Source organism: Amborella trichopoda, chromosome 3, assembly GCF_054954075.1.
Source record: "Amborella trichopoda isolate Santa Cruz 75 chromosome 3, AtrichopodaSantaCruz75HAP2 v2.0, whole genome shotgun sequence".
Lineage (NCBI taxonomy): Eukaryota > Viridiplantae > Streptophyta > Magnoliopsida > Amborellales > Amborellaceae > Amborella > Amborella trichopoda.
The window spans coordinates 42,132,228-42,151,857 of NC_142338.1; the positions used below are offsets into that span (position 1 = coordinate 42,132,228).

At 35.8% G+C, this 19,630-nt stretch overlaps 1 protein-coding gene across 9 annotated transcripts in view; it reads left to right on the plus strand.

Moving 5' to 3' along the window:
- The first annotated feature begins 655 nt into the window (after positions 1–655).
- The window catches only part of SUF4 (zinc finger (C2H2 type) family protein), a 28,529-nt gene continuing 9,554 nt past the window's right edge, over positions 656–19,630 (plus strand). For 6 of the 9 annotated variants that reach the window (XM_088860586.1, XM_088860589.1, XM_020668078.2 and 3 more), the window contains exons 1-2: positions 656–1,004; positions 1,736–1,836. Coding sequence is in view for 4 of the 9 variants with exons in the window: in XM_020668078.2 (XP_020523737.1) it covers positions 814–1,004; positions 1,736–1,836 (292 nt within the window). In the remaining 5 variants the exon portion in view is untranslated. Of the gene's footprint in view, positions 1,005–1,735; positions 1,837–2,233; positions 2,312–19,630 lie in introns of those variants that run through there. The other 3 variants (XM_088860585.1, XM_088860588.1, XM_088860587.1) reach the window with 1 other exon arrangement.

The window sequence follows — 19,630 nt, forward strand, 5'->3', positions numbered from 1 at the left end:
TTTATGAATATGAAATTTGGTACGTGCTATCTTCTCATTGGGGTGCACCTATAAAAAATATTAACAATAATTTATCGATAAAAAATAATGACCAAAATACCTTTTAAAACTTTTAAAAGCATTTTGGTCATTTTGTTTTATTAAAATTTTTTTTTTTATATATATTTTTCGGCAGTGCGAGTTTAATAGAGAAATAAACGTCCAAAATTTGGTATCAAAATAATTTATAGAAAAAATTAAAAATAAAATAATGTAAAAACGTGACATTGTGATTGAAGCAATCTTAAACCCTCAATTAAAAAATAGACGGTTGAATAAAAGAGAAGATAGCACTTGCATGTTTCGGGGGAACGTACAAAGCTTTCCCATGTTTAGGACCCAAAATTCTTTATTTTATTTATTTTATTTATTTTTGTACGGTACACACCTTAAAACGACCTATATAAGGGTAAAGCCCTATTGATATTTGAGGTGGTTTGACTCTGTCATAAAGGGCAAAAGATAGTTGTTCATGTAAAAGTTCCCATATTTGAAGCTTCTCCAGTAATCCCTCGAAGAAGAGTTGGGATTTCACAGAACAGGGTCTCAATAGCAGAGAGAGGAGAAAAATCCAGGGACAAGTGAGGGGAGAAGGCAGAGAGAGAGAGAGAGAGAGAGAGAGAGAGAGAGAGAGAGAGAGAGAGAGAGAGTTATTAAGAGCCAGAAAGGGTAAGGATTTTGATTTCGATTCTCGTAAGAGGGCGTTGGGCTTTGTTGTTGAGAGAGAGTGTGAGAGAGAGGGGGAGGCGTTGGAGTTAGAGTAAGCAAGAGGAGATGGGAAAGAAGAAGAAGAGGGCGTCGAAGGTGTGGTGTTATTACTGTGATCGTGAATTTGACGATGAGAAGATCCTGGTTCAGCACCAAAAGGCGAAGCACTTCAAGTGCCATGTCTGCCACAAGAAGCTCTCAACGGCCGGTGGCATGGCCATCCATGTTCTTCAAGTCCATAAAGAGACTGTCACCAAGTATTAACACTAATACCTAGAAACCCTAATTTTTCACATGTGTTACTGTGCCATGTTCTCAGTCTCTCTTTGTTGTTTATATTAGGGTTTTACCCTGCAAAGCTTTTTGGGTTGATCTGTGCACTCCTTTATTGTTCTTCTTCTCATTGTTCTTCTATTTCACGGTGCACATGAATTGTCTTGGGAACATGATATGGTATTTCTAAATGGAACGCTTTTACTTTTTCCTTTGCTCGGGCCATTGGACTTGATACTCTGGGAGTTTGCTATTTGATTAATATTTTCAATTTTATCCGCATTGCTTTTCTCTTTGTTCTGCTTCACTTCAGTTTTGAAGGCAACTTCAAGAAGGAAAGGTGAAATCTTTGTTTTGAATCTGCATTGTCAGTAAAACTCATATATTTCTATCGGAAGGTTGTCTCTACGTGTTTGTCATTTTCTGATTATATCTACATGATAATAGTTCCTTCATCTGGTTTTCTTTGTTTGAAAGGCAACTACAGGAGGAAAAATAGTCTTTTTTTTTTTTTTGAATTTTTCATTGTCAGGGATTTCTTAGTGTGGTTTATTGGATAGTTATTTTTTTGCTTCTGTGCTTTATCATGGGAACTAAATGTATATTAGTCCTTTATGTGGATTTTCTTTAGTGAGTGAACTTCTTTTTTCTCTATGTCAGCTTGATTTTTGATATTTTATACGTTGATTTGCTTATCTTAAACAAACTTGTCCAGGGTTCCCAATGCTAAACCTGATAGGGAATCAACAGAAATCGAAATTTTTGGAATGCAAGGAATCCCTCCAGAAATTTTGGCTGCTCATTATGGTGAACAAGGTAAAATACAAATTTCGCTTTTATTTGGTGGAGCTAATTTTTCTGAATAATAGGAACTTTCCATCTCTAGATGAACGACATGTATGTTTGCTGGTTCGATTGTCTGTTTCCTCTTAATAAACATCAATCTAAGTAGTTAGATATGCCCTTGAAGATCCTTATTGCTTTCAACAAATAATCTATCTGCATTGCTTCCTTATTTTCATTGAGAAGTTATTTTGTCATTTTTCGTTGAATAAAGCTTCATTCGTTGTTAGCTGTCAAAGACGACACAAGTTCGGTTTGTTGTTTTAGAGTTTGTTGAACTGCAATGCCTAAATGAATCACTAAAGCTTGGAAACTTCATTCATGGTAATACTTCCTGAGCCCAAATCTGATGTTTTGTAGTTTGGAGCAGATTCCATGTGGACATCATATTCTCTTGACACCTACTCTTGGGGACTTCCTGTCTTGATTTCAGAATAAATATTCCCGGGTAGAATGTCTTTTGTGGTTTATTAGTTATTTCTGACTTCTACTTTTACTGGTTCTGGTAACAGAGTAATTTGTAGATTTATGTTTGTAAAAGAGGATATCCTTGTAGAAAACAGGTCTACATTAATAATGTGGGATGTGTCCTAACAATAGTTAGATTATGTTTTATGGATACGAACCACTGGATGCATTCTTATCCAATGCATTATTTGTCGTTTTTCATATTGTTTTTTAGTTACCTTAACAAAACCATGATTGAACAACTGTTAGAGATGTCATACAATATTCATATAGATTTATTTTCTATCTGATTACTCTTGTATAAATTAGAAATAGACTTATGTATGAACTTATGATTATGCAGACTGCTTAATAGCTAAGTGGGAATTGAGTTCTTTACTTTGAACTACCAATATTAAGATCATTTCCATGAAACAAAGGTAGTTATATATGCCAGGAAACAATGTTTGCTGTCAATACATTTTTTAGGACCATTTGCCTTGGTAATTCCAGTTCTAGAGCCTGGTCTTTCTTACCTTCAGTGTTATCCAATTGTTCATATATATATATATATATATATATATATATATATATATATAAATAAATAAAGCATGCAACTCACATTGACAATTCCTTCTCTCTTACCTATTAGAAAAAGAAAAAGGAATCCATTATTTCTTCTATAGGGGTCCTTTGGTTATTCCACTCATGTATGAGTAGTGAAGGATGCCGAGAATATAAATCAAGCGTCGGGCACAACAATCCTTGCAGCCTATCATCTTTAAATGCCTTCAGAGTATTTATGACATGGATTTTTTAAGAATATTAAGATGATTAATGTACCCAAATGGAATTATAAAGCTAGATTACTGTATAGAGCAAAACTATCTATTACTTGCTTGCATGGGAAGATGTTGAATACAGAGGGCAAAATATATCCCTATATTAGAATATCTTGGTGCATTCAGCTGTTAACTTTGAAATGATAGGAGCTTCCCACCGTGGCTTGGTTTATAGACAAGTGGACTTGCCTGATTCTATCCAGATTTATTGCAAGTAGTATAAGTGTTGTTAGCAGTTCTGTTGCGGTGTTAGGGGCTTCATTAAGGATCGAAAAATGTTTCAGGCATTGCTTGGAACTAGAATTGTATTAGACTCGGTTGTGTTGGATTAAGATCAAAAGCTTTGAGCTTATAATAAATTCTTATATGAGTTCTTCATGTCCTTATTTTTTTAGACACTTTAGACTGAGCTAAGCTGATTTCTTGACTCGGATGAGCCCCCAATCTCTTTATCAAGTTTTCAAACTTGTCTGCTTTGTTCATATTCAAGTATTATAGAGTCATGAGTGATGCATTCTGCTCTTTGAAAGCATGACTTTACATCTAGATGTTTGTCTGAGGTGATCCAAATCTTGAGAAAGAGATTGGGGCTCATCCGAGTCGAGAAATCAGCTTAGCTAAGTCGAAAGTGTTCAACAAGAAAAAGGCAATGAAACACTTGTCTGCTTTGTTCATATTCAAATATTATAGACTATAGAGTCATAAGTGATGCATTCTGCTCTTTGAAAGCATGACTTTACATCTAGATGTTTGTTTAGGGTGATCCAAAGCTTCTCTCTTTGTGATCTAGACCTATATCCCTGTTAATTTTCGTAATTCTGATGTGTCAACTTGAAATCGTGGTTGAAAGCCTGCTGAAAGGATCAATGACGAATTTTATTTTCTTAAGTGTGTTAGGTTTCTTTTCTATTTGCTATTGAGTAAGGTGCTAGCTTCCAACAATCAAAGTAAGGTGCACCTCCAGACCTTGCTAGAAGGTGTATAGAGTGTTAAGGTGTAGTTTGTATAAAGTGTTACCCTCTAGTGCTGAAAACCCCTACTATGGCCTGAAAATCTATTTCCAACCCTCCAAAGATACTTAGCTAGGGCTATGGTCAACTCATTATCAAGTTATGTAATGAAAGTTGGGTTTTCAAGGTGTTGAGAGGCTACCTTTAGGGGACAGGTTCCTCAAAAGTTTTGGTGGAGATAGTGATTCTACTACTCTAGCTTAAGAGTGGGGGAGTCTTCCCACTAAGTTATAGCCTCCTGTCCCTTTTGCGTGGTTCTCCCGTTAGCTCATTTTCGACGAAACCAAATTCGTCACCCTTCTTCTATGCCATAAAATCAACCCTTCCCAAGCCTGAATAACATGTCCCACCTCCTTCCCAAACCGATCACCCATACCCTTATGAACCCAAAATTAGCCCTAATCTCACTTCATTTCTCTTTAATCCATCAACTACCTTGCTGTAATGGCAATTTTCCAAAAACCTCAAACTTTCCTTTATCTGACCCTTCCCTATAACCTTACCTTCAATGCTATCCTATTTAGACCTTGATCCCCCAATCTCTTTCAATATTGGAGAACTTAGATATCCCAAAACCTTGTGGTCTCCTAAATTTTGGAGTAACGTTAAACCTCTTGACACTCCTATTTCTTTCTACTAAGAATCCTAACCCAAATAGAACTCGTGACATAATTAGAAAACCCAAAACTCTGATTTCAATTATATTTTCTGACCCAACTAGGACTCCTGACCTAACTCTAATTCAATTTGCTCATCACGGAAATAACGAATCCCCTTACTCACAATGAAGTTGAGGTCATGATCATCTTCGAGTGAAGATAATGTTGAACAAGAGAATGAAGGCAACAAGGTATTAAAAACCAATTGAATTGAATGTGTACTTCTCAATTCCCCCATTGACATACATTGATCCTTTTCTCGAGGAGTTTCCAAATGAATAATATGCTTAATCTATGAGGTACCATCATAAATTTTAGAAGCACCGAAGAAAAGCATCAAGGCAACAATTGACTTAAATTCGGATACATTCAAGCTCATTTTAGAACTTGAGGATGAGTTTTCTCTCTTCCCAACTTGGGAAAAGTGATGCATACCATTTTCCAGAAGCATAAGTTTTCACTTGGATGAATTGGGTGATCCAAATCTTAAAACGAACACTTCAACATCTATGCCCCTATATCTATGAGTTTTACGTTGTTTTGACGTTTTGGGCTTCAAATCATGGTTGAAGGCCTGCTAGTAAACTTAGCACGTGCTTCATTTCCCAATTGCATTAGTTTTCCTTCTTTTCATTATGGAGTCCTCATTGTAGTTGGGTTTTAAATTAGTTACTTAAGTAGTTAAGTTATTGGGTTCTAGAAAGTAAGATTCAGATCCTGATTGGATTACGAACTTTTGGGTTAGATGTTTTCCTAGATTATTTGGGATTTGTTTTCTTTGTTTTCAAGTGTTCTAGTGTCCAATATTTGTGTTGTGTCTAGTATAGAGGAGGATCTCAACTAGTTGAGACTAAAGGTTAGCAAGTCGCCATTAAAAACTCGATTTTTGAAAAAAGGCACCAATTTGTCCTAATACGTTTTAAACTGTGTTATTTTGAAAATATCGAGAAAAAACACGTGTATTTTGATAAAAATGTTAAAGACATATTTTAATGACTTTTTCTAAAAAACGGTTAAAAAAAGAACTTCCCATTTATTGCATCCAAATTCAATTTTTTTGGAAAGTTATGTCTTTATTCTTTCTATTCCAAAGAAAACTGTTTTTAAAAAACATTCTTATTTTTGTGCACCCACTTTCAAAATTTTACAACTTGCCTTCTTTATTATCCCTTCTATTTTGAATTTCCATCTATATTGATTTTTTTTCGATAAAAAAGTCCTAAGGAAGTTTCAATTATCCAATTCAAATTTTTTCAACTTTCTGATTTTATCCTCAATTCCAAAATTTTGGAACGTGCCTTTTCTGTGCCTTTTATTTTGAGTTTTTTTGGGATAAAAACATTCCAAACAACTTTCAAATCCAATTCAGTTTGTTTTATTTCTCTATTTCCAAAAAAATTAAAATAAAAAAAATCCAACACCTATTTTCCCAAAAAAAAAAAAGCATTCCTTGGGAAACAATTGTGTATCCAAAACATAAAAAGAACATCACAAAGAAGATAACAATGGGAAAAAAAAATTCTACTTTTCTTGGCTTATACATTACTTGATTTTCTCTTATGATCATTTTATCCTAGATTTGAAGTTTTTATCTAGCAAGAATTCACCTTTCTACTAATTTTGATGATTTACCATACCTAATAATTTTTAGTGTTGCCTTTTTCATGTATTTAAATTTGGATCTAGTGACCCTGTTATGCTTTATGATTTTTTTTGCCTTGTTTTGTATTTAATATTGGATCATGGGATGAGACATCTAAATTAATTGACTTTATTATATTAGAGGTATAGAGTAGTACAATTGTCATGGATACATTATTTACTTATGGCTATTGCAAATTTTAAAATTTTACATATCTGATTTTTTCAGTCCTATTTTTTTTTATCCCTATCCGATATATTCACGATGTTTTTATTTACAATAGTTTTCTGGATCTGAATTTTTTGCCCGAATTTTTGCATCCCACTTTTTGAACCAAAATCAATTTAATCCCGATTTTGTAGTGAGCCGATATATTGTTTTTCCCCGACTTGCTATGGTTGAGATTAGGGCAGAATAATTACTTTCGATGACCATTTTTGGATATGATCGTCCTCCATCAACCTTGATAAACTTTCCACTGCAATTTGTGAGAAAAGGCACTATTACAAGATAGAAGCACTAAAAATAGATTGTGCAAAATTGTAGTGTAGCTGAGGATGGAAATGGGGTTGGATGCTCGTAGGTCTGCATGAAGTATGAAGAAGATTGTTGCATAGGGAGATGTAAGGCCCACTCTACTGTCAAAGAATTGACCATCCTTGGAACCTGTTGTTAAATCGACCACAATCAGCGCAATGGTCTTTGTTGAAACTATTAACAATTGGCTTGCCTGTAAGAAGACCTCAAGAATGTCTCCTTCGATGTTAATCGTAATGAAATATGGCCGTACGTACCACTTCTCACAAGACTCTTGTGTTGGGGGAGCAAGGACTAGTTTGCAAGTTAGGGACCATTTATGATGCAAGTAATCATATAGAGTGTTGTTTGACTTCTTGACTCGAACTAGTTATAGACATTATTAATTTTACTTGATGTAGGTCTGTATGGCTTTATGCTTGTGGAAAAATGACATGTAAGTGCCATATATAGTTATTAGGAACAGATGGGTAGGAGGACTCTAGGTAGTTTGGGGTCCAATGTGCTAGGTGGTCTTGGGCACGTGTCAAGTGAGCAATCCGTTCCCAGGCAAGCAATAATTATAGAAAAATTACAAAAATTCGTTAAACTATAAGAATGTTAAAACTGGCACAAATATGTGATTTATACGATCGTAGACATTTTAATTTAGTATTTGCCTTGAATATATACGATATCTCATTGCTGGTGGAGTCACGTAGATTTACATTTTGCGAATAAGCAAAATGGCATTGTCCTTAAATCAAATTGTAAAACAAACAAATGATATACTAATGGCTTGTTTAGAAGCTGCTTCAGTATGTTTCCTAGCACTTCTGGTTAGGTGATAACCAGAATGGGTTCCAGTGTCATCTTTGGATGCCACGGTTTACCCATGATTAGGTGTGGATGCTGACACATAGGACACACCTAAAGCAACATCATTTTGTGGGTGAAAAAAGTAGAAAAGACCAGTTTTAAGCCAATATGCCAGTGTGGCAGTTTTTTATGAAACTCAAAACAAACACATCCGACAGACCAACACAATAAGTAACATTTGTAAGTAAATAAGCTAACAAGTAAAAGATTGAAGAAGAAGATGAAGACATTGAAGTAAAAGATTTGGGGATCCAACTTGCCTGAAAATGTAAAATACTTTTTAATTGGACCCTTTACTGTCTTCTGAATCCACTGGTATAGCTTAATTATTCATTGTTGTAGCAAAATTGAAAAAATTCAAATCTAGCATTTCATTCCTTGCGGTTTTCTTTTTGGTGCGGGGGATTGTTGGGAAACAAGCATATACATGAAATGCGACAAAGGTAATAGGGAAAAACAACCGCTAACTAAGTCATATATATATGTGTGTGTGTGTGTGTGTGTTTGTAATAGAATCAAAATGTAAGCAAACCATAAAATAAAGCAATAGAGATGGCATTTTATTTGTGCAGAAAACACTTCAGGGAAGGAAAAGACAGTGGGAGGAAATTGTGATCCAAGCAAGAAAATTAAGTGCAACTGTCTACCTAGGCCCTTTTTTCTTTGGCTTGAGGCCATACATCTCTTTCTAGAAACCTAAGCAAAAACTCTCTAAGTAACGATTTTGGCTTGTAATCGTGATTCCGCATTTCTGTGAAGTAATCGTCATAGATCCCAATTCTTAGAAGTTGGGAATCATAATTCCACATTTTTTAATCTTTTTCCGATGTCTCCAGAATCTAGATTCTACCTCACCAATTTTCGCGATTGATATGGGCACGAGACCGTGATTTTAACTAATATGAGATCTCACTTCCAATTTTTAGAAACAGCGATCAGAGATACTTGGAATCTAGATCTACAACATCAAAATGATTGCCAAAATGTCATGGAATGCTTGGAATTTTTTATACATAATTTGAAAATTTTTGAAAATTTATTAATAATTGATATATGATGGGTGTCTACAAACTCTAGTTAACATCATTCTTATTTTCAAGAATTATTTTAAAAATAAAGTAATTTTATCTTTTTATTCAATCTAAAGACTCAAGGACAATATTTAGTTAAAGGTACTTGGCCTTGTTTCCAATGCTTGTGGAGAACTGTAATAAAGGCACTCAATACATGGACTCCATTGATTCGAATAATAGGGGAGACCTGTGTAAGCGTACTCAATGTATGGATTCCAATACTAAGGAATTCTTGATTATAGATAATCTTAAATCTTAAATCTTTTGCCTTTTGGAACTCATTTATTGATAATTTTTGGCCTGGTTCCAAGCTGTTTGGTGTGTGATTCCCGAAAGTTAGGAATCTTGATTCCAAATTTGTGGGACCGCGTTCCAACGAGGTAGGAATCTCAATTCTTATCGGATTGGAGTACAATTCCCAAATTATATGAATCCTGCTTTATGTAATATGCATTTTACGGATGACAATTGTGATTATAAGAATTCTAACCACCCACGATTTAGTGATTCCAATTCCTGAAGTGATTTGGGATCGCAGGTGTTTCCAAGAACTATATATAAAATAGAAACCTTGTTTTTAATTAATAGGGGTTTTATCTGTCCCCTTTCTATATCTCATAGTGGAAATGGAATATGGCACCTCAAAGATACTCATTTTTCCACCATCAGTAAAAAAATAAAAAATAAAAAATCCCGTATACTATTAATGTTCCCTACGCTTTTTAGAATTACGTGCTTCTCAAGAAAAAAAGGGAACAGAGCAACCCATACTAATTAAAACAAGGTTTTGGGTTTTAACTTTTTATTGTTAGAGAGAGGAAAATAGAGGCCAAAACCAAAACTCATTGAGCCCTTTTGCAGTGCCTTTCTATAGGGTTTCTTGAGAGAGAAAATGGAAGTGGAGCCTCGAGCTAAAGGAAAAGAGCTTGAGAAGACATTTATAAGTACTTTTTTCTTAGTGGATTACATTATTGTCATGTGGTTTTTCTTTGTTTTGAAGGATTTCTCAAATAAATTTGAGTTCTCCGTCTTGTGGTCTATCTTGTAGTTTATTTATTTACTATTCTCTAATAGCCTTTATAGTAGCGTTTGTGGTTGTTTTTCGATTCGATGTGTTATTTGTTTCTTTGAGACAAGAAGGTTTGGTTCCAAACAGCTGGCATTTGGTTCAGGTTTAGTATGAGGTGGTGGCTTGTATGTTCTATTGAGAGAGACTCATGGCGAAATTTGTAAGTTTGTGGTTTAAGTGGAGGCTATGACGACAAAGTATTTTATTGGGCCAAAGAGGAGAAAAAAAAAAAATCTAACCAATTAAGGTTTTTTGTTTTATGGAAAACTACAATAGCTTGAATTTTGCATTGACTTAGATGAGCTAAAGTTACTTTTGGATGAGGCATATCAACTTTTGAAAGTTATGTGGTTTCAATGTGGGAAGGGATATCTTCTAATAAAAGAAGTTACAAACCTTATTGATATGATATCCATTTCATCATGTGCTCTTCTTATCTGTTGTTTTAGAAGCATGTTTCTAGAGAGAGATGAATGGGTATGATGGAACATCCTGGGCTTCAGTTTCCTAGATTTAAGGGATGAGAGAAGCAATACTGTGTATGCCTTAGTTGGGGTCACCAAGCATGGAAAAGATGTGCTTCTAGAGGGTCACACAAGGCCTCTTCACTGAGAGAGCTAGGGGATCTAGAGAGAGAGAGGGAGGCTATTCTCATGGAAATTTTGAGTGCTAAGTCTTCAAAAGGTTGTTTTTTTCTTGGGGGGGTTTTTGGGGAGGGGGTGAGATTTTTTGCAATCAAGATTCTCTTCGTAGTGTTCACCCTAAAAATCGATTCCCCTCCTAGTGGCATGTCTGTAGTGGGAAAGATAGGGTAATTGATTGGCAGAGTTGGTTAGATATGCAGTCTATGAGGGATGACTTCTTTTTCTCCTACATTAGTGGGGCTTTATGCAGGAACCTTACTCATTTGTTCAATTTGCATGAAAAATTTACAATAAGCAAGGAGTTTGTCCTTGCGCAAAATAATATGTGTTGTGTGTCTCACTCAAAGTTCCCCTCTATCATTCTATGTACATACCATAGTTGTTGGAAACATCTGGGAATCCGAATCGTTTTAGCAATTGGAATCGCGACTGAATCGAAGATTCCTGTCTTAGGAATCGTTGTTCGTACAATAGGAATTGCTAGGAATGAGATTCCTAGTTTTTGAGAATCGTGTTTCGACCGAAATAGATCCAAGCTTCATTCACATATGGAATTGAGATTCTGTCCTCCTTGGAATCGAGATTCCCATCCCCTTGAAATCGACACTCCAGAAGTCAAGATTCCTTAATATGCGGAATCGAGTTTCCGACATCTATGAAATTGAGTTTCTGACATATGTGGAACAAAGATATGTTGATATTTCGAATCGTGGTTCTAACATATTTGGAATCAAGTTTCTAAAGTATATAGATAAGAGATCCATGCCAGTTTGAGATCGAGATTTACGATAATATGGACTATGGAATGCATTTGACGACCCCTATCAGGAATCGAGATTTTGTTTTTATGGAGAAGGAAGCAAACAAGCACATCTTGAGCCTCATCAACTTTAGAACCTATATTGGATATTTCTTATTAGAAAGTTTCCCAAATTTTAAAGTGATTGAGTTGACTATTAAACTTATGGTCATTATATAAAAAAGACAAGTATTTCTAGATTGTGATTTTGACATCATTGTTATAAAGACAAAATAGGATTATGTCTACGCCATAGTTGTTGGAAATGCTTGGGAACCCGAATCGTTTTGGGAACCGAAATCGTGGCCGGCTAGAATATTCCTGTCTTAGGAATTGTTGTCCGTACAATAGGAATCACTAGGAATGAGATTCCTAGTTTTTGAGAAACGTGTTTCGACCAAAATAGATCCAAGTTTCATCCACATATGGAATCAAGATTCTGTCCTTCTTGGAATCGAGATTCCTATTCCTTTAGAATCAAGATTCCCATCCCTTTAGAATCGACACCCCAAGAGTCAAGATTCGTTAATATGTGGGATCGAGAGTTTCCGACATCTATGGAATCTTGTTTCTGACATATGTGGAACAAAGATATGTTGTTGTTTCGAATCGTGGTTCTAACATATTGGGAATCAATTTTCTGAAGTATATGGATCAGAGATCCATGCTAGTTTGAGATCAAGATTTACAATAATATGGACTATGGAATGCGTTTGACAACCCCTACTGGGAATCGAGATTTCATTTTTATGGAGAAGAAAGCCACAAGCACATCTTGAGCCTCATCAACTTTAGAACCTATATTGGATGTCTCTTAGTCAAAGGTTTCCCAAATTTTAAAGTGATTGTGTTGACTATTGAGCTTACAGCCATTATATACAAAAGACAAGTATTTCTAAATTGTTATTTTGGCTTCATTATTATAAAGACAAAATAGAATTATGTCTACGCCATGGCTTTGCTTTTAATTGTATGTATTGTATTTACTACTTATATTTTAAATTTAAAGTAAAGGCCATCTGGGGTAGCGCAAGTAAAATAATGAAACCCTACATCCACTAAGAGCATTCGAAAGAAGATTTCTACTCCAATTGACATAGAGTCAAGATTTTATCCTCGTTGAAATCCCGATTCGATATGTTTGGGAACGTCTATCCACAATTAATGAGTTCAAGTTTTTAAAGATGTGTTGGATCGAGATTCTGAAATTAAGAAATCAAGTTTCTTTTGTTTCGATAAATGGTTTCTAAAGATGTGTTGAATGGAGATTCTGAAATTAACGAATCAAGTTTCCTTGGTTCCAAAAAATGGTTTTTAAAGATGTGTGGAATAGAGATTCCGAAATTAAGGAATCAAGTTTCCTTGGTTCTGAAAAATGGTTTTCGTAGAGATTCTTTAACGGAAACGTGGAATCGAGCTTCGGAACCGAAAACGCGATGCCGATGGAGAGATTGTGGTAGCTATCGTCTACACCATGGTTTCACTTTTAATTGTATGTGTTGTATTTGCCAGTTATATTTTATATTTAAAGTAAAGGCGATCCAAGGTAGCGCAAGTAAAATAATGAAACCTTTGCAACCACTAGAAGCATTCGAAGGAAGATTTCTACTCCAATTGACGTGGAATCAAGATTTAATCCTCGTTGGAATCTAGATTCGATATATTTGGGAACGTCTACCCACAATTAATGGGTTCAAGTTTCTAAAGATGTGTTGGATTGAGATTCCGAATTTAAGGAATTGAGTTTCCTTGGTTATGATAAATGGTTTCTAAAGATGTGTTGAATTGAGATTCTGAAATTAAGGAATCAAGTTTCCTTGGTTTCAAAAAATGGTATCTAAAGATGTGTCGAATCGAGATTATGAAATAAAGGAATCGAGTTTCCTTGGTTTTGAAAAACGGTTTTCGTGGAGATGCCTTAACAGAAACGTGGAGTCGGATTTCGGAATCGAAAACGCGAGCTCGGTGGAGAGATTCCGATAACTATGGTACATACTATTAAATATTTGCTCTATATCACTTAAGGTCAATTGAGAGTTTGTGTTTCCTATCTTTTGTATATGAGTTTACTCTTGCATTCCTTGGGTGATTATTTTTTCTTCTGAAATGCAATTTAAAATTTTCCATGTCATCTCCTTTAAGTCTCCCTTGAATGCTATGTTGATTATAATTGTTGGAAACACCTATGATTTCGCATTGTTCCATGGATCAGAATCGTGGAATCGTGGGTTTCAAATGATTCCTATAGTCGGAATAGAACGTTCGTACAATGCAAATCATATGTTGTGTGATTCCCCACTATATCAGAATCTCAATCCCATAAAATAGGTTTCATGTGTCCCGCTTGTTGGAATCGGTGAGCCATAAATTTGGAATCTGATTTCTTGCCTTTTTGGAATCGCGCATTAATCCACTTTGATCAATGTCATCTAGAATTGTGATCCAATAAATCATGATTCCTATATTATAGGAATTTTGTCCCATAATTTTGGAATCAAGATTCCTACCTTTCAGGAATCACACACCAATCCACTCAGAACCATTCCAAAAGTTCTAAGCAAGAAAAAATTTAAAGTTTTCTATTATTTATAATTTTTAATTCTGAATTGCATATATTGAGTATGATTATCTAGGGCTCCCATATTATTTGGATTGATGTCTTTGACAGTCTCCCCTTAATAATAGTCTTGGTGTATTGAGTACCCTTTAATGTAGTTCTCAATAGTAATAAAAACAATGTCTAGCTTCCTTAGGTATCTATTCTATTTTCTCAGAGTTTCTAGAACTCCAAGATAACAATGTCATATATCTTTCACATGCTTATTTTGAGGACGAAATGAGGAACTGCAATTTCTAACTACAAAAGAGCCTTTGAGATGTAGACCTCGAGCACTAAGAGAGCTATTTTCTTTGAGGCTTTTTTGAAAAACTCCGATGTTAGTGATTAACTAGTTAAGTGCTTACTATTGATACCTGGAAGGCTCAAGTTGAAAGTTGAAGATTCTAGTTGACACTAACCTACAAAACACATTACTATGATACTAGTGTTTCAAAAAGCGCTAGGCGGCACCCGGGCGGCCAAGGGGGGCCAGGTCGCCTAGCGCCTAGGCGGCCGAGCGGGTGCTCAAAACCTGGGCGGCCCAGTTGATTAAAAACAAAATTGATGAAAAAATTGATGACTGATAATGATTAATCTATAAGAATATTGGTAATCCATAAGACCATAATCCATAAGAATTTTGATAATCCATAAGACCATAATCCCCGTTAAAAAAAAGAAGATAGACGTCTGCAGGGATATGGTCATCTTATGGATGCATACATCGAGGACGTCAAACGAGTTAGCGGATCTCTTGGCAAAGGATGGGGCTTGGGCCGGTCCATCTCCTTTTTTGCTTAGGACCACAGAGGGTACATGCAGTAGTACATCTCTTTGTAAAGGGGCAAACTTATAAGCCCATGTTTTGTAATCTCGTTGTAAAGCTATTGTAATCGGGCAAATCTATATGGCAATACAAATGCTAACTTTTATCAAACAAAAAGAAAGAAAAAGATAGAAGCCGAGAAGAGAATTTTGATAATCCATGAGACCATAATCCATACTTTCATACAATGCTAAAACAGTAAAACCATACAAGTATACATTGCTAGTCTGATACAATGTAGACGGCACACACAAAGGTTAGATAGTAGAACTAGAAAGTAGATAGTAGAACTACAAACTAAAAATAAGAAAAGAAAATATACAAAAATTCAGAAAATATATAGTCTAGGACACAATAGTCAACACTCAACAGTCAATAGTCAACACCAAGAGTCTTCACTCTTCAATCATCATCATCATCAGAAGGAATAGGGTAAGCTTCATCATATGCATCAGAATCGAGGCCATCATTATCAGAGTCATCTCCCCTCTTTAATATAATGCTCGTCCTCTTCTGTTTCTTCTGAATCTGCCTCTTCCTCCTCTTCTTCTACCTCCCTCATACTTGTATGTGCAAATGAGGCCCTAGTAGTCTTGGCTGCTCTGCACTTTTCTATCTTTTTGTGCTTCCCTGAACTCAAATATTGTATAATTTCTTCCCTGGTAGTCTCAAGAACATTTTGACGCGGGACAACATCCCCCTTAATACTGGCAAGGTGTTTTTTAAACCGGTAAATGCCCCCATTAATATCCTTTCCACTAATTACTTTTAATACGATTTTTGTCATTCGGATTCGGGTTATAACTATACTTCCAACCCGGATCACCACTTTTAGAAGAACCTAAAGACGATATTTCCACATAACAAGGCTCATTTTCATCATTTTCTAGTTCTTTTAAATTCAAAAGTTGTCTAATCTCATCCTGAATACCTTCAGGAATCTTTTTACAAGAATCAACATTCCCTTTAATACCTGCAAGATGTATCTTGAATTGGTTAATACCCTCATTGGTATCTTTTTCATCAAAATTACACCTTATACAATTTTTATCGTTTGGTTTTGGGTTATAACCATACTTCCAACCCGGATCACTTCTTCTAGAAGTAACAGAAATAAACCTATTCAAATGACAAGGATTTTGTTCCTGTTTTTGTTTTATAGAACTCATATATTGCTTAATCTCCTCTATGATATGATAGCTTCAGGAACATTTTTATAAGAGGCAACATCCCCCTCAATACCGCCAAGATGCTTCTTAAATCGATTTATGCCCCCTTTTGGATATTTTTCACAAAACTTGCATTAGATTCCATCTAATGCAATTTTTGTCATTTGGATTCGGGTTATATTCATATTTCCAACCCGGATCTCTACTTCGACTAGATCTTGAAGAAGACGTCTCAAAAAAAAGCAAGCAATCTGAAAAATAATTTTTTGCACTTTGATTGCTTGAACTCCGAACTCTCATTTTTGAGATGTTTTCTAGTGCTAAAATAATATAGAACACCACCCTCTAATAAGATTATAAAACTCCAAAACTAAATCAAATCTACTGGGTAATGTTTGGATCCGTTTTCTGTAACTTTGAGAAACAGTTCGATCCAATGAAAGTCACAAAATTTAGTTTTATTGAGGTTTCTTTTTCTCTAAAAGGGATTCTTTTGGGTTTAGGTTTGAAATGAACCTAAAACCCATCCTTCAAACCCTTTATATTTTACAAAAAAATCAATATAATGAAAAAAAAAAATTTCGCCCTGGGCTTGGCGCCCGCTTAGGCGGGTTCTGTACTGCCTAGGCGGACTGCCGCCTAGTTTGGCTGCCTAGGCCTGGGCAATGCACCCAGGCCTTTTGGACCGCCTAGGTGGCCACCTAGGCATTGGGCGGTTTGCTTTGGGGCTTTTGATTGGCACTGGCCTTGCAAGACATGACCCTCTCATGTGCCCTTTTGGCGAGAGAGCGTTACACTACCAAAGGGGTCCCAATGAGTAGTGCCTCACGTAGATTTTGGGGGAGCGACCACCTAAACACACACTTTTACTCTCATCCTATCATAGAGAGTGAGGAAAAAATCACATCTACCAATACAAATATCTTATCAGATCACAACATAGGCATGTCTCCATGCGCTCATATCTTATCGAAAGCATGTTGCCAAGCACACATCTTATTAGAAGCATGTTACCATTCACACGTATCTTATCAGTAGCGTGTTATCTTGCACACGTATCTTATCAGAAGATGCTACCTTGCACACGTATCTTAGTAGAAGCATGCTACCATGCACATGTATCTTATCAGAAGCATGCTACCATGCACACGTATCTTATCAGAAGCATGCTACCATGCACACGTATCTTATCAGAAGCATGCTACCATGCACACGTATCTTATCAGAAGCATGCTACCATGCACACGTATCTTATCAGTAGCATGTTGCCATGCACATATATCATATCAGTAGCATGTTACCATACACACATCTTATTAGAAGCATGCTATCATGCACACATTTTATTACTATGCACGTAGATTCAAAAGACATTATTATGTCAATTGCAGACCATACATGAATGTATTAGGTATCAGAAAACAATATTATCGTATTTTCAAAATAGCCTTGAAAGTATTAACATAAATTCTCATGAAGCAATTTATAGCAATTACTTGCACATAACACTTGCACACAACACTTGCACAGAACAATTGCACAGAACGCTTGCACACAACACTTACAGTACTTAAAATTGATGCTGGAAATATTGCAATTAAGTGCAAAAATATCTTTGGGAATATTACAGAAATATTAGTCTTTCAAATAATGATTTTACAGGAAAAATGAAGTTACTTATACATAAAACTTACAATATCTAAAATTTATAACACTAAACAGAAATATTACAATTTTATTGAAAGAGGAAATACCATAATTTACAGTATCTAAAATTTATAACAGTAAACGGAATATCACAATTTTATTAAAAGTGGAAATACCAATTTCGAAATAACTGTTTTACAGGAAAATGAGGTCTTATTTTGAAATGGATGTGTTGTTACTCTCAGCTTCTTGTACTTTTCTATGTTTATTAAAGTACTTTCGGATTAAGCCAATCTGCTGGTTTTGGCATTATGATTGCTAAATATCCTCCTCTAGATGCCAGATAAATATTGGAAGGCGAAAATTATACATCTGATAGTGAGCATATTTCCTTGCACCATTTACTTTCATGATGCCGATAAGCCCATGGGATATTCATCCACGAACCTTAGATAATATGGAGAGAGAGAGAGAGCTTACTGTTGCTTATTATCAACAGTGATTGTTGATAGTAAGAGACATGTCTCTTCTATAGAAACTCACAATGAACAAGCACGGTCTCTTTTTCCAAGGATTTCACAGTAATACCATTAAAGGATTCTGTCATGCCTATTAAGAACTGTTAAGGGTTGTGAATAGATTTTAATCTATTTTTCTAGCCGTTTCCAATTTAGGGCAGACATCCCCATCTGGGCAATCACCAAGTGCATTATAAAGACATGTTTCTTGGACATAGGAATGACCATAGGTATCATAGATGGGTATGGGGTTTTGGATTACGAGTAATTTGAGCTTCAACGAGGCAATGAGGTTGTCATTTGGATCCTGGGTTTCCTTCTCTGAAGGCCCAAGCGCAACTGTTTCTTCGAGCACTATTTTCACGAACAGTCGCCTTTAGTATGAGGCTGATTCCCTTAGAAATGCTAATCGAAGACCATTTGATGGTTTCCGAGAGTTGGTTGCAAATGAAATGGGAAAAGAGATGAAAGAGAAGAAGACGATGGAAAAGAAGGCAGTGCGGAAAGAGAGACGAAGCCATGAATGATCTGCAATTACGGCTATAAAAGGACAAATATGTTTAAGGAAGAATTACTTTCCTTCGCAGCAAGTGCAGGTGGTGAAGTAATCGACAAAAACATCGAAGACGACGGTGCGCTTGCAGCCCGTGTTGAAATTTTATGGATAAGGCTTTGATACCACTGATAATTGAAAGCACACACTCACTTTCTTTCTTGGAGAGATAACACAAACACATTCATAGGTTACGTACAATTACATATTGGTTGCCTCCATAAGTTGCTTATATCTACAACCACAGACACACATCACTTCAATACATGGAGCCTATATATATGGGTGTTTACAACAAAACTAGCCACTACCCACGTGTTGGATAACTACCCATTACCTACGTGAAGCGAGAGATAACTTCCCACTATTAAAACTACCCATACATTCCACTTTTACATAGAGAGATAGAGATAACTTCCCACTATCTTAACTAGCCCACATTCCTATTTTTTGCATCATCTTTAACAGCCTGTAAGTATTGTCTAGGCATCGTATACGTTGTGCCCAGCGAAGGGGCATTACTGCTGTCCATCGTCAAATGGAAGATAGATTCTGCCACCGGCCACATGCGAGCAAGCCTTGCTACAGACCATTGTTCTCACTCCTGTTACTGTTGGTGGGCGACAGCAAAGAGACATCGACGATGGTGGGGTATCGACAGGTGGTGGAGGAGATAGAGACGAAGCATTAGAAAGGCGGCATGGGAGGAGGAGAAAGAGATCCCATAAAATGTCTTATTTTCAGTTTAGAGAGAGAGAGAGTATTGTAACACCTCAGTTAAGAGGTATTAATTTTTGATGGAGCGAGTAGGGCGTATATAAGTGTGCTTAACAGAGAGGAGACTATTGTAACGCCTCAATTAAGAGTTGTGAAAA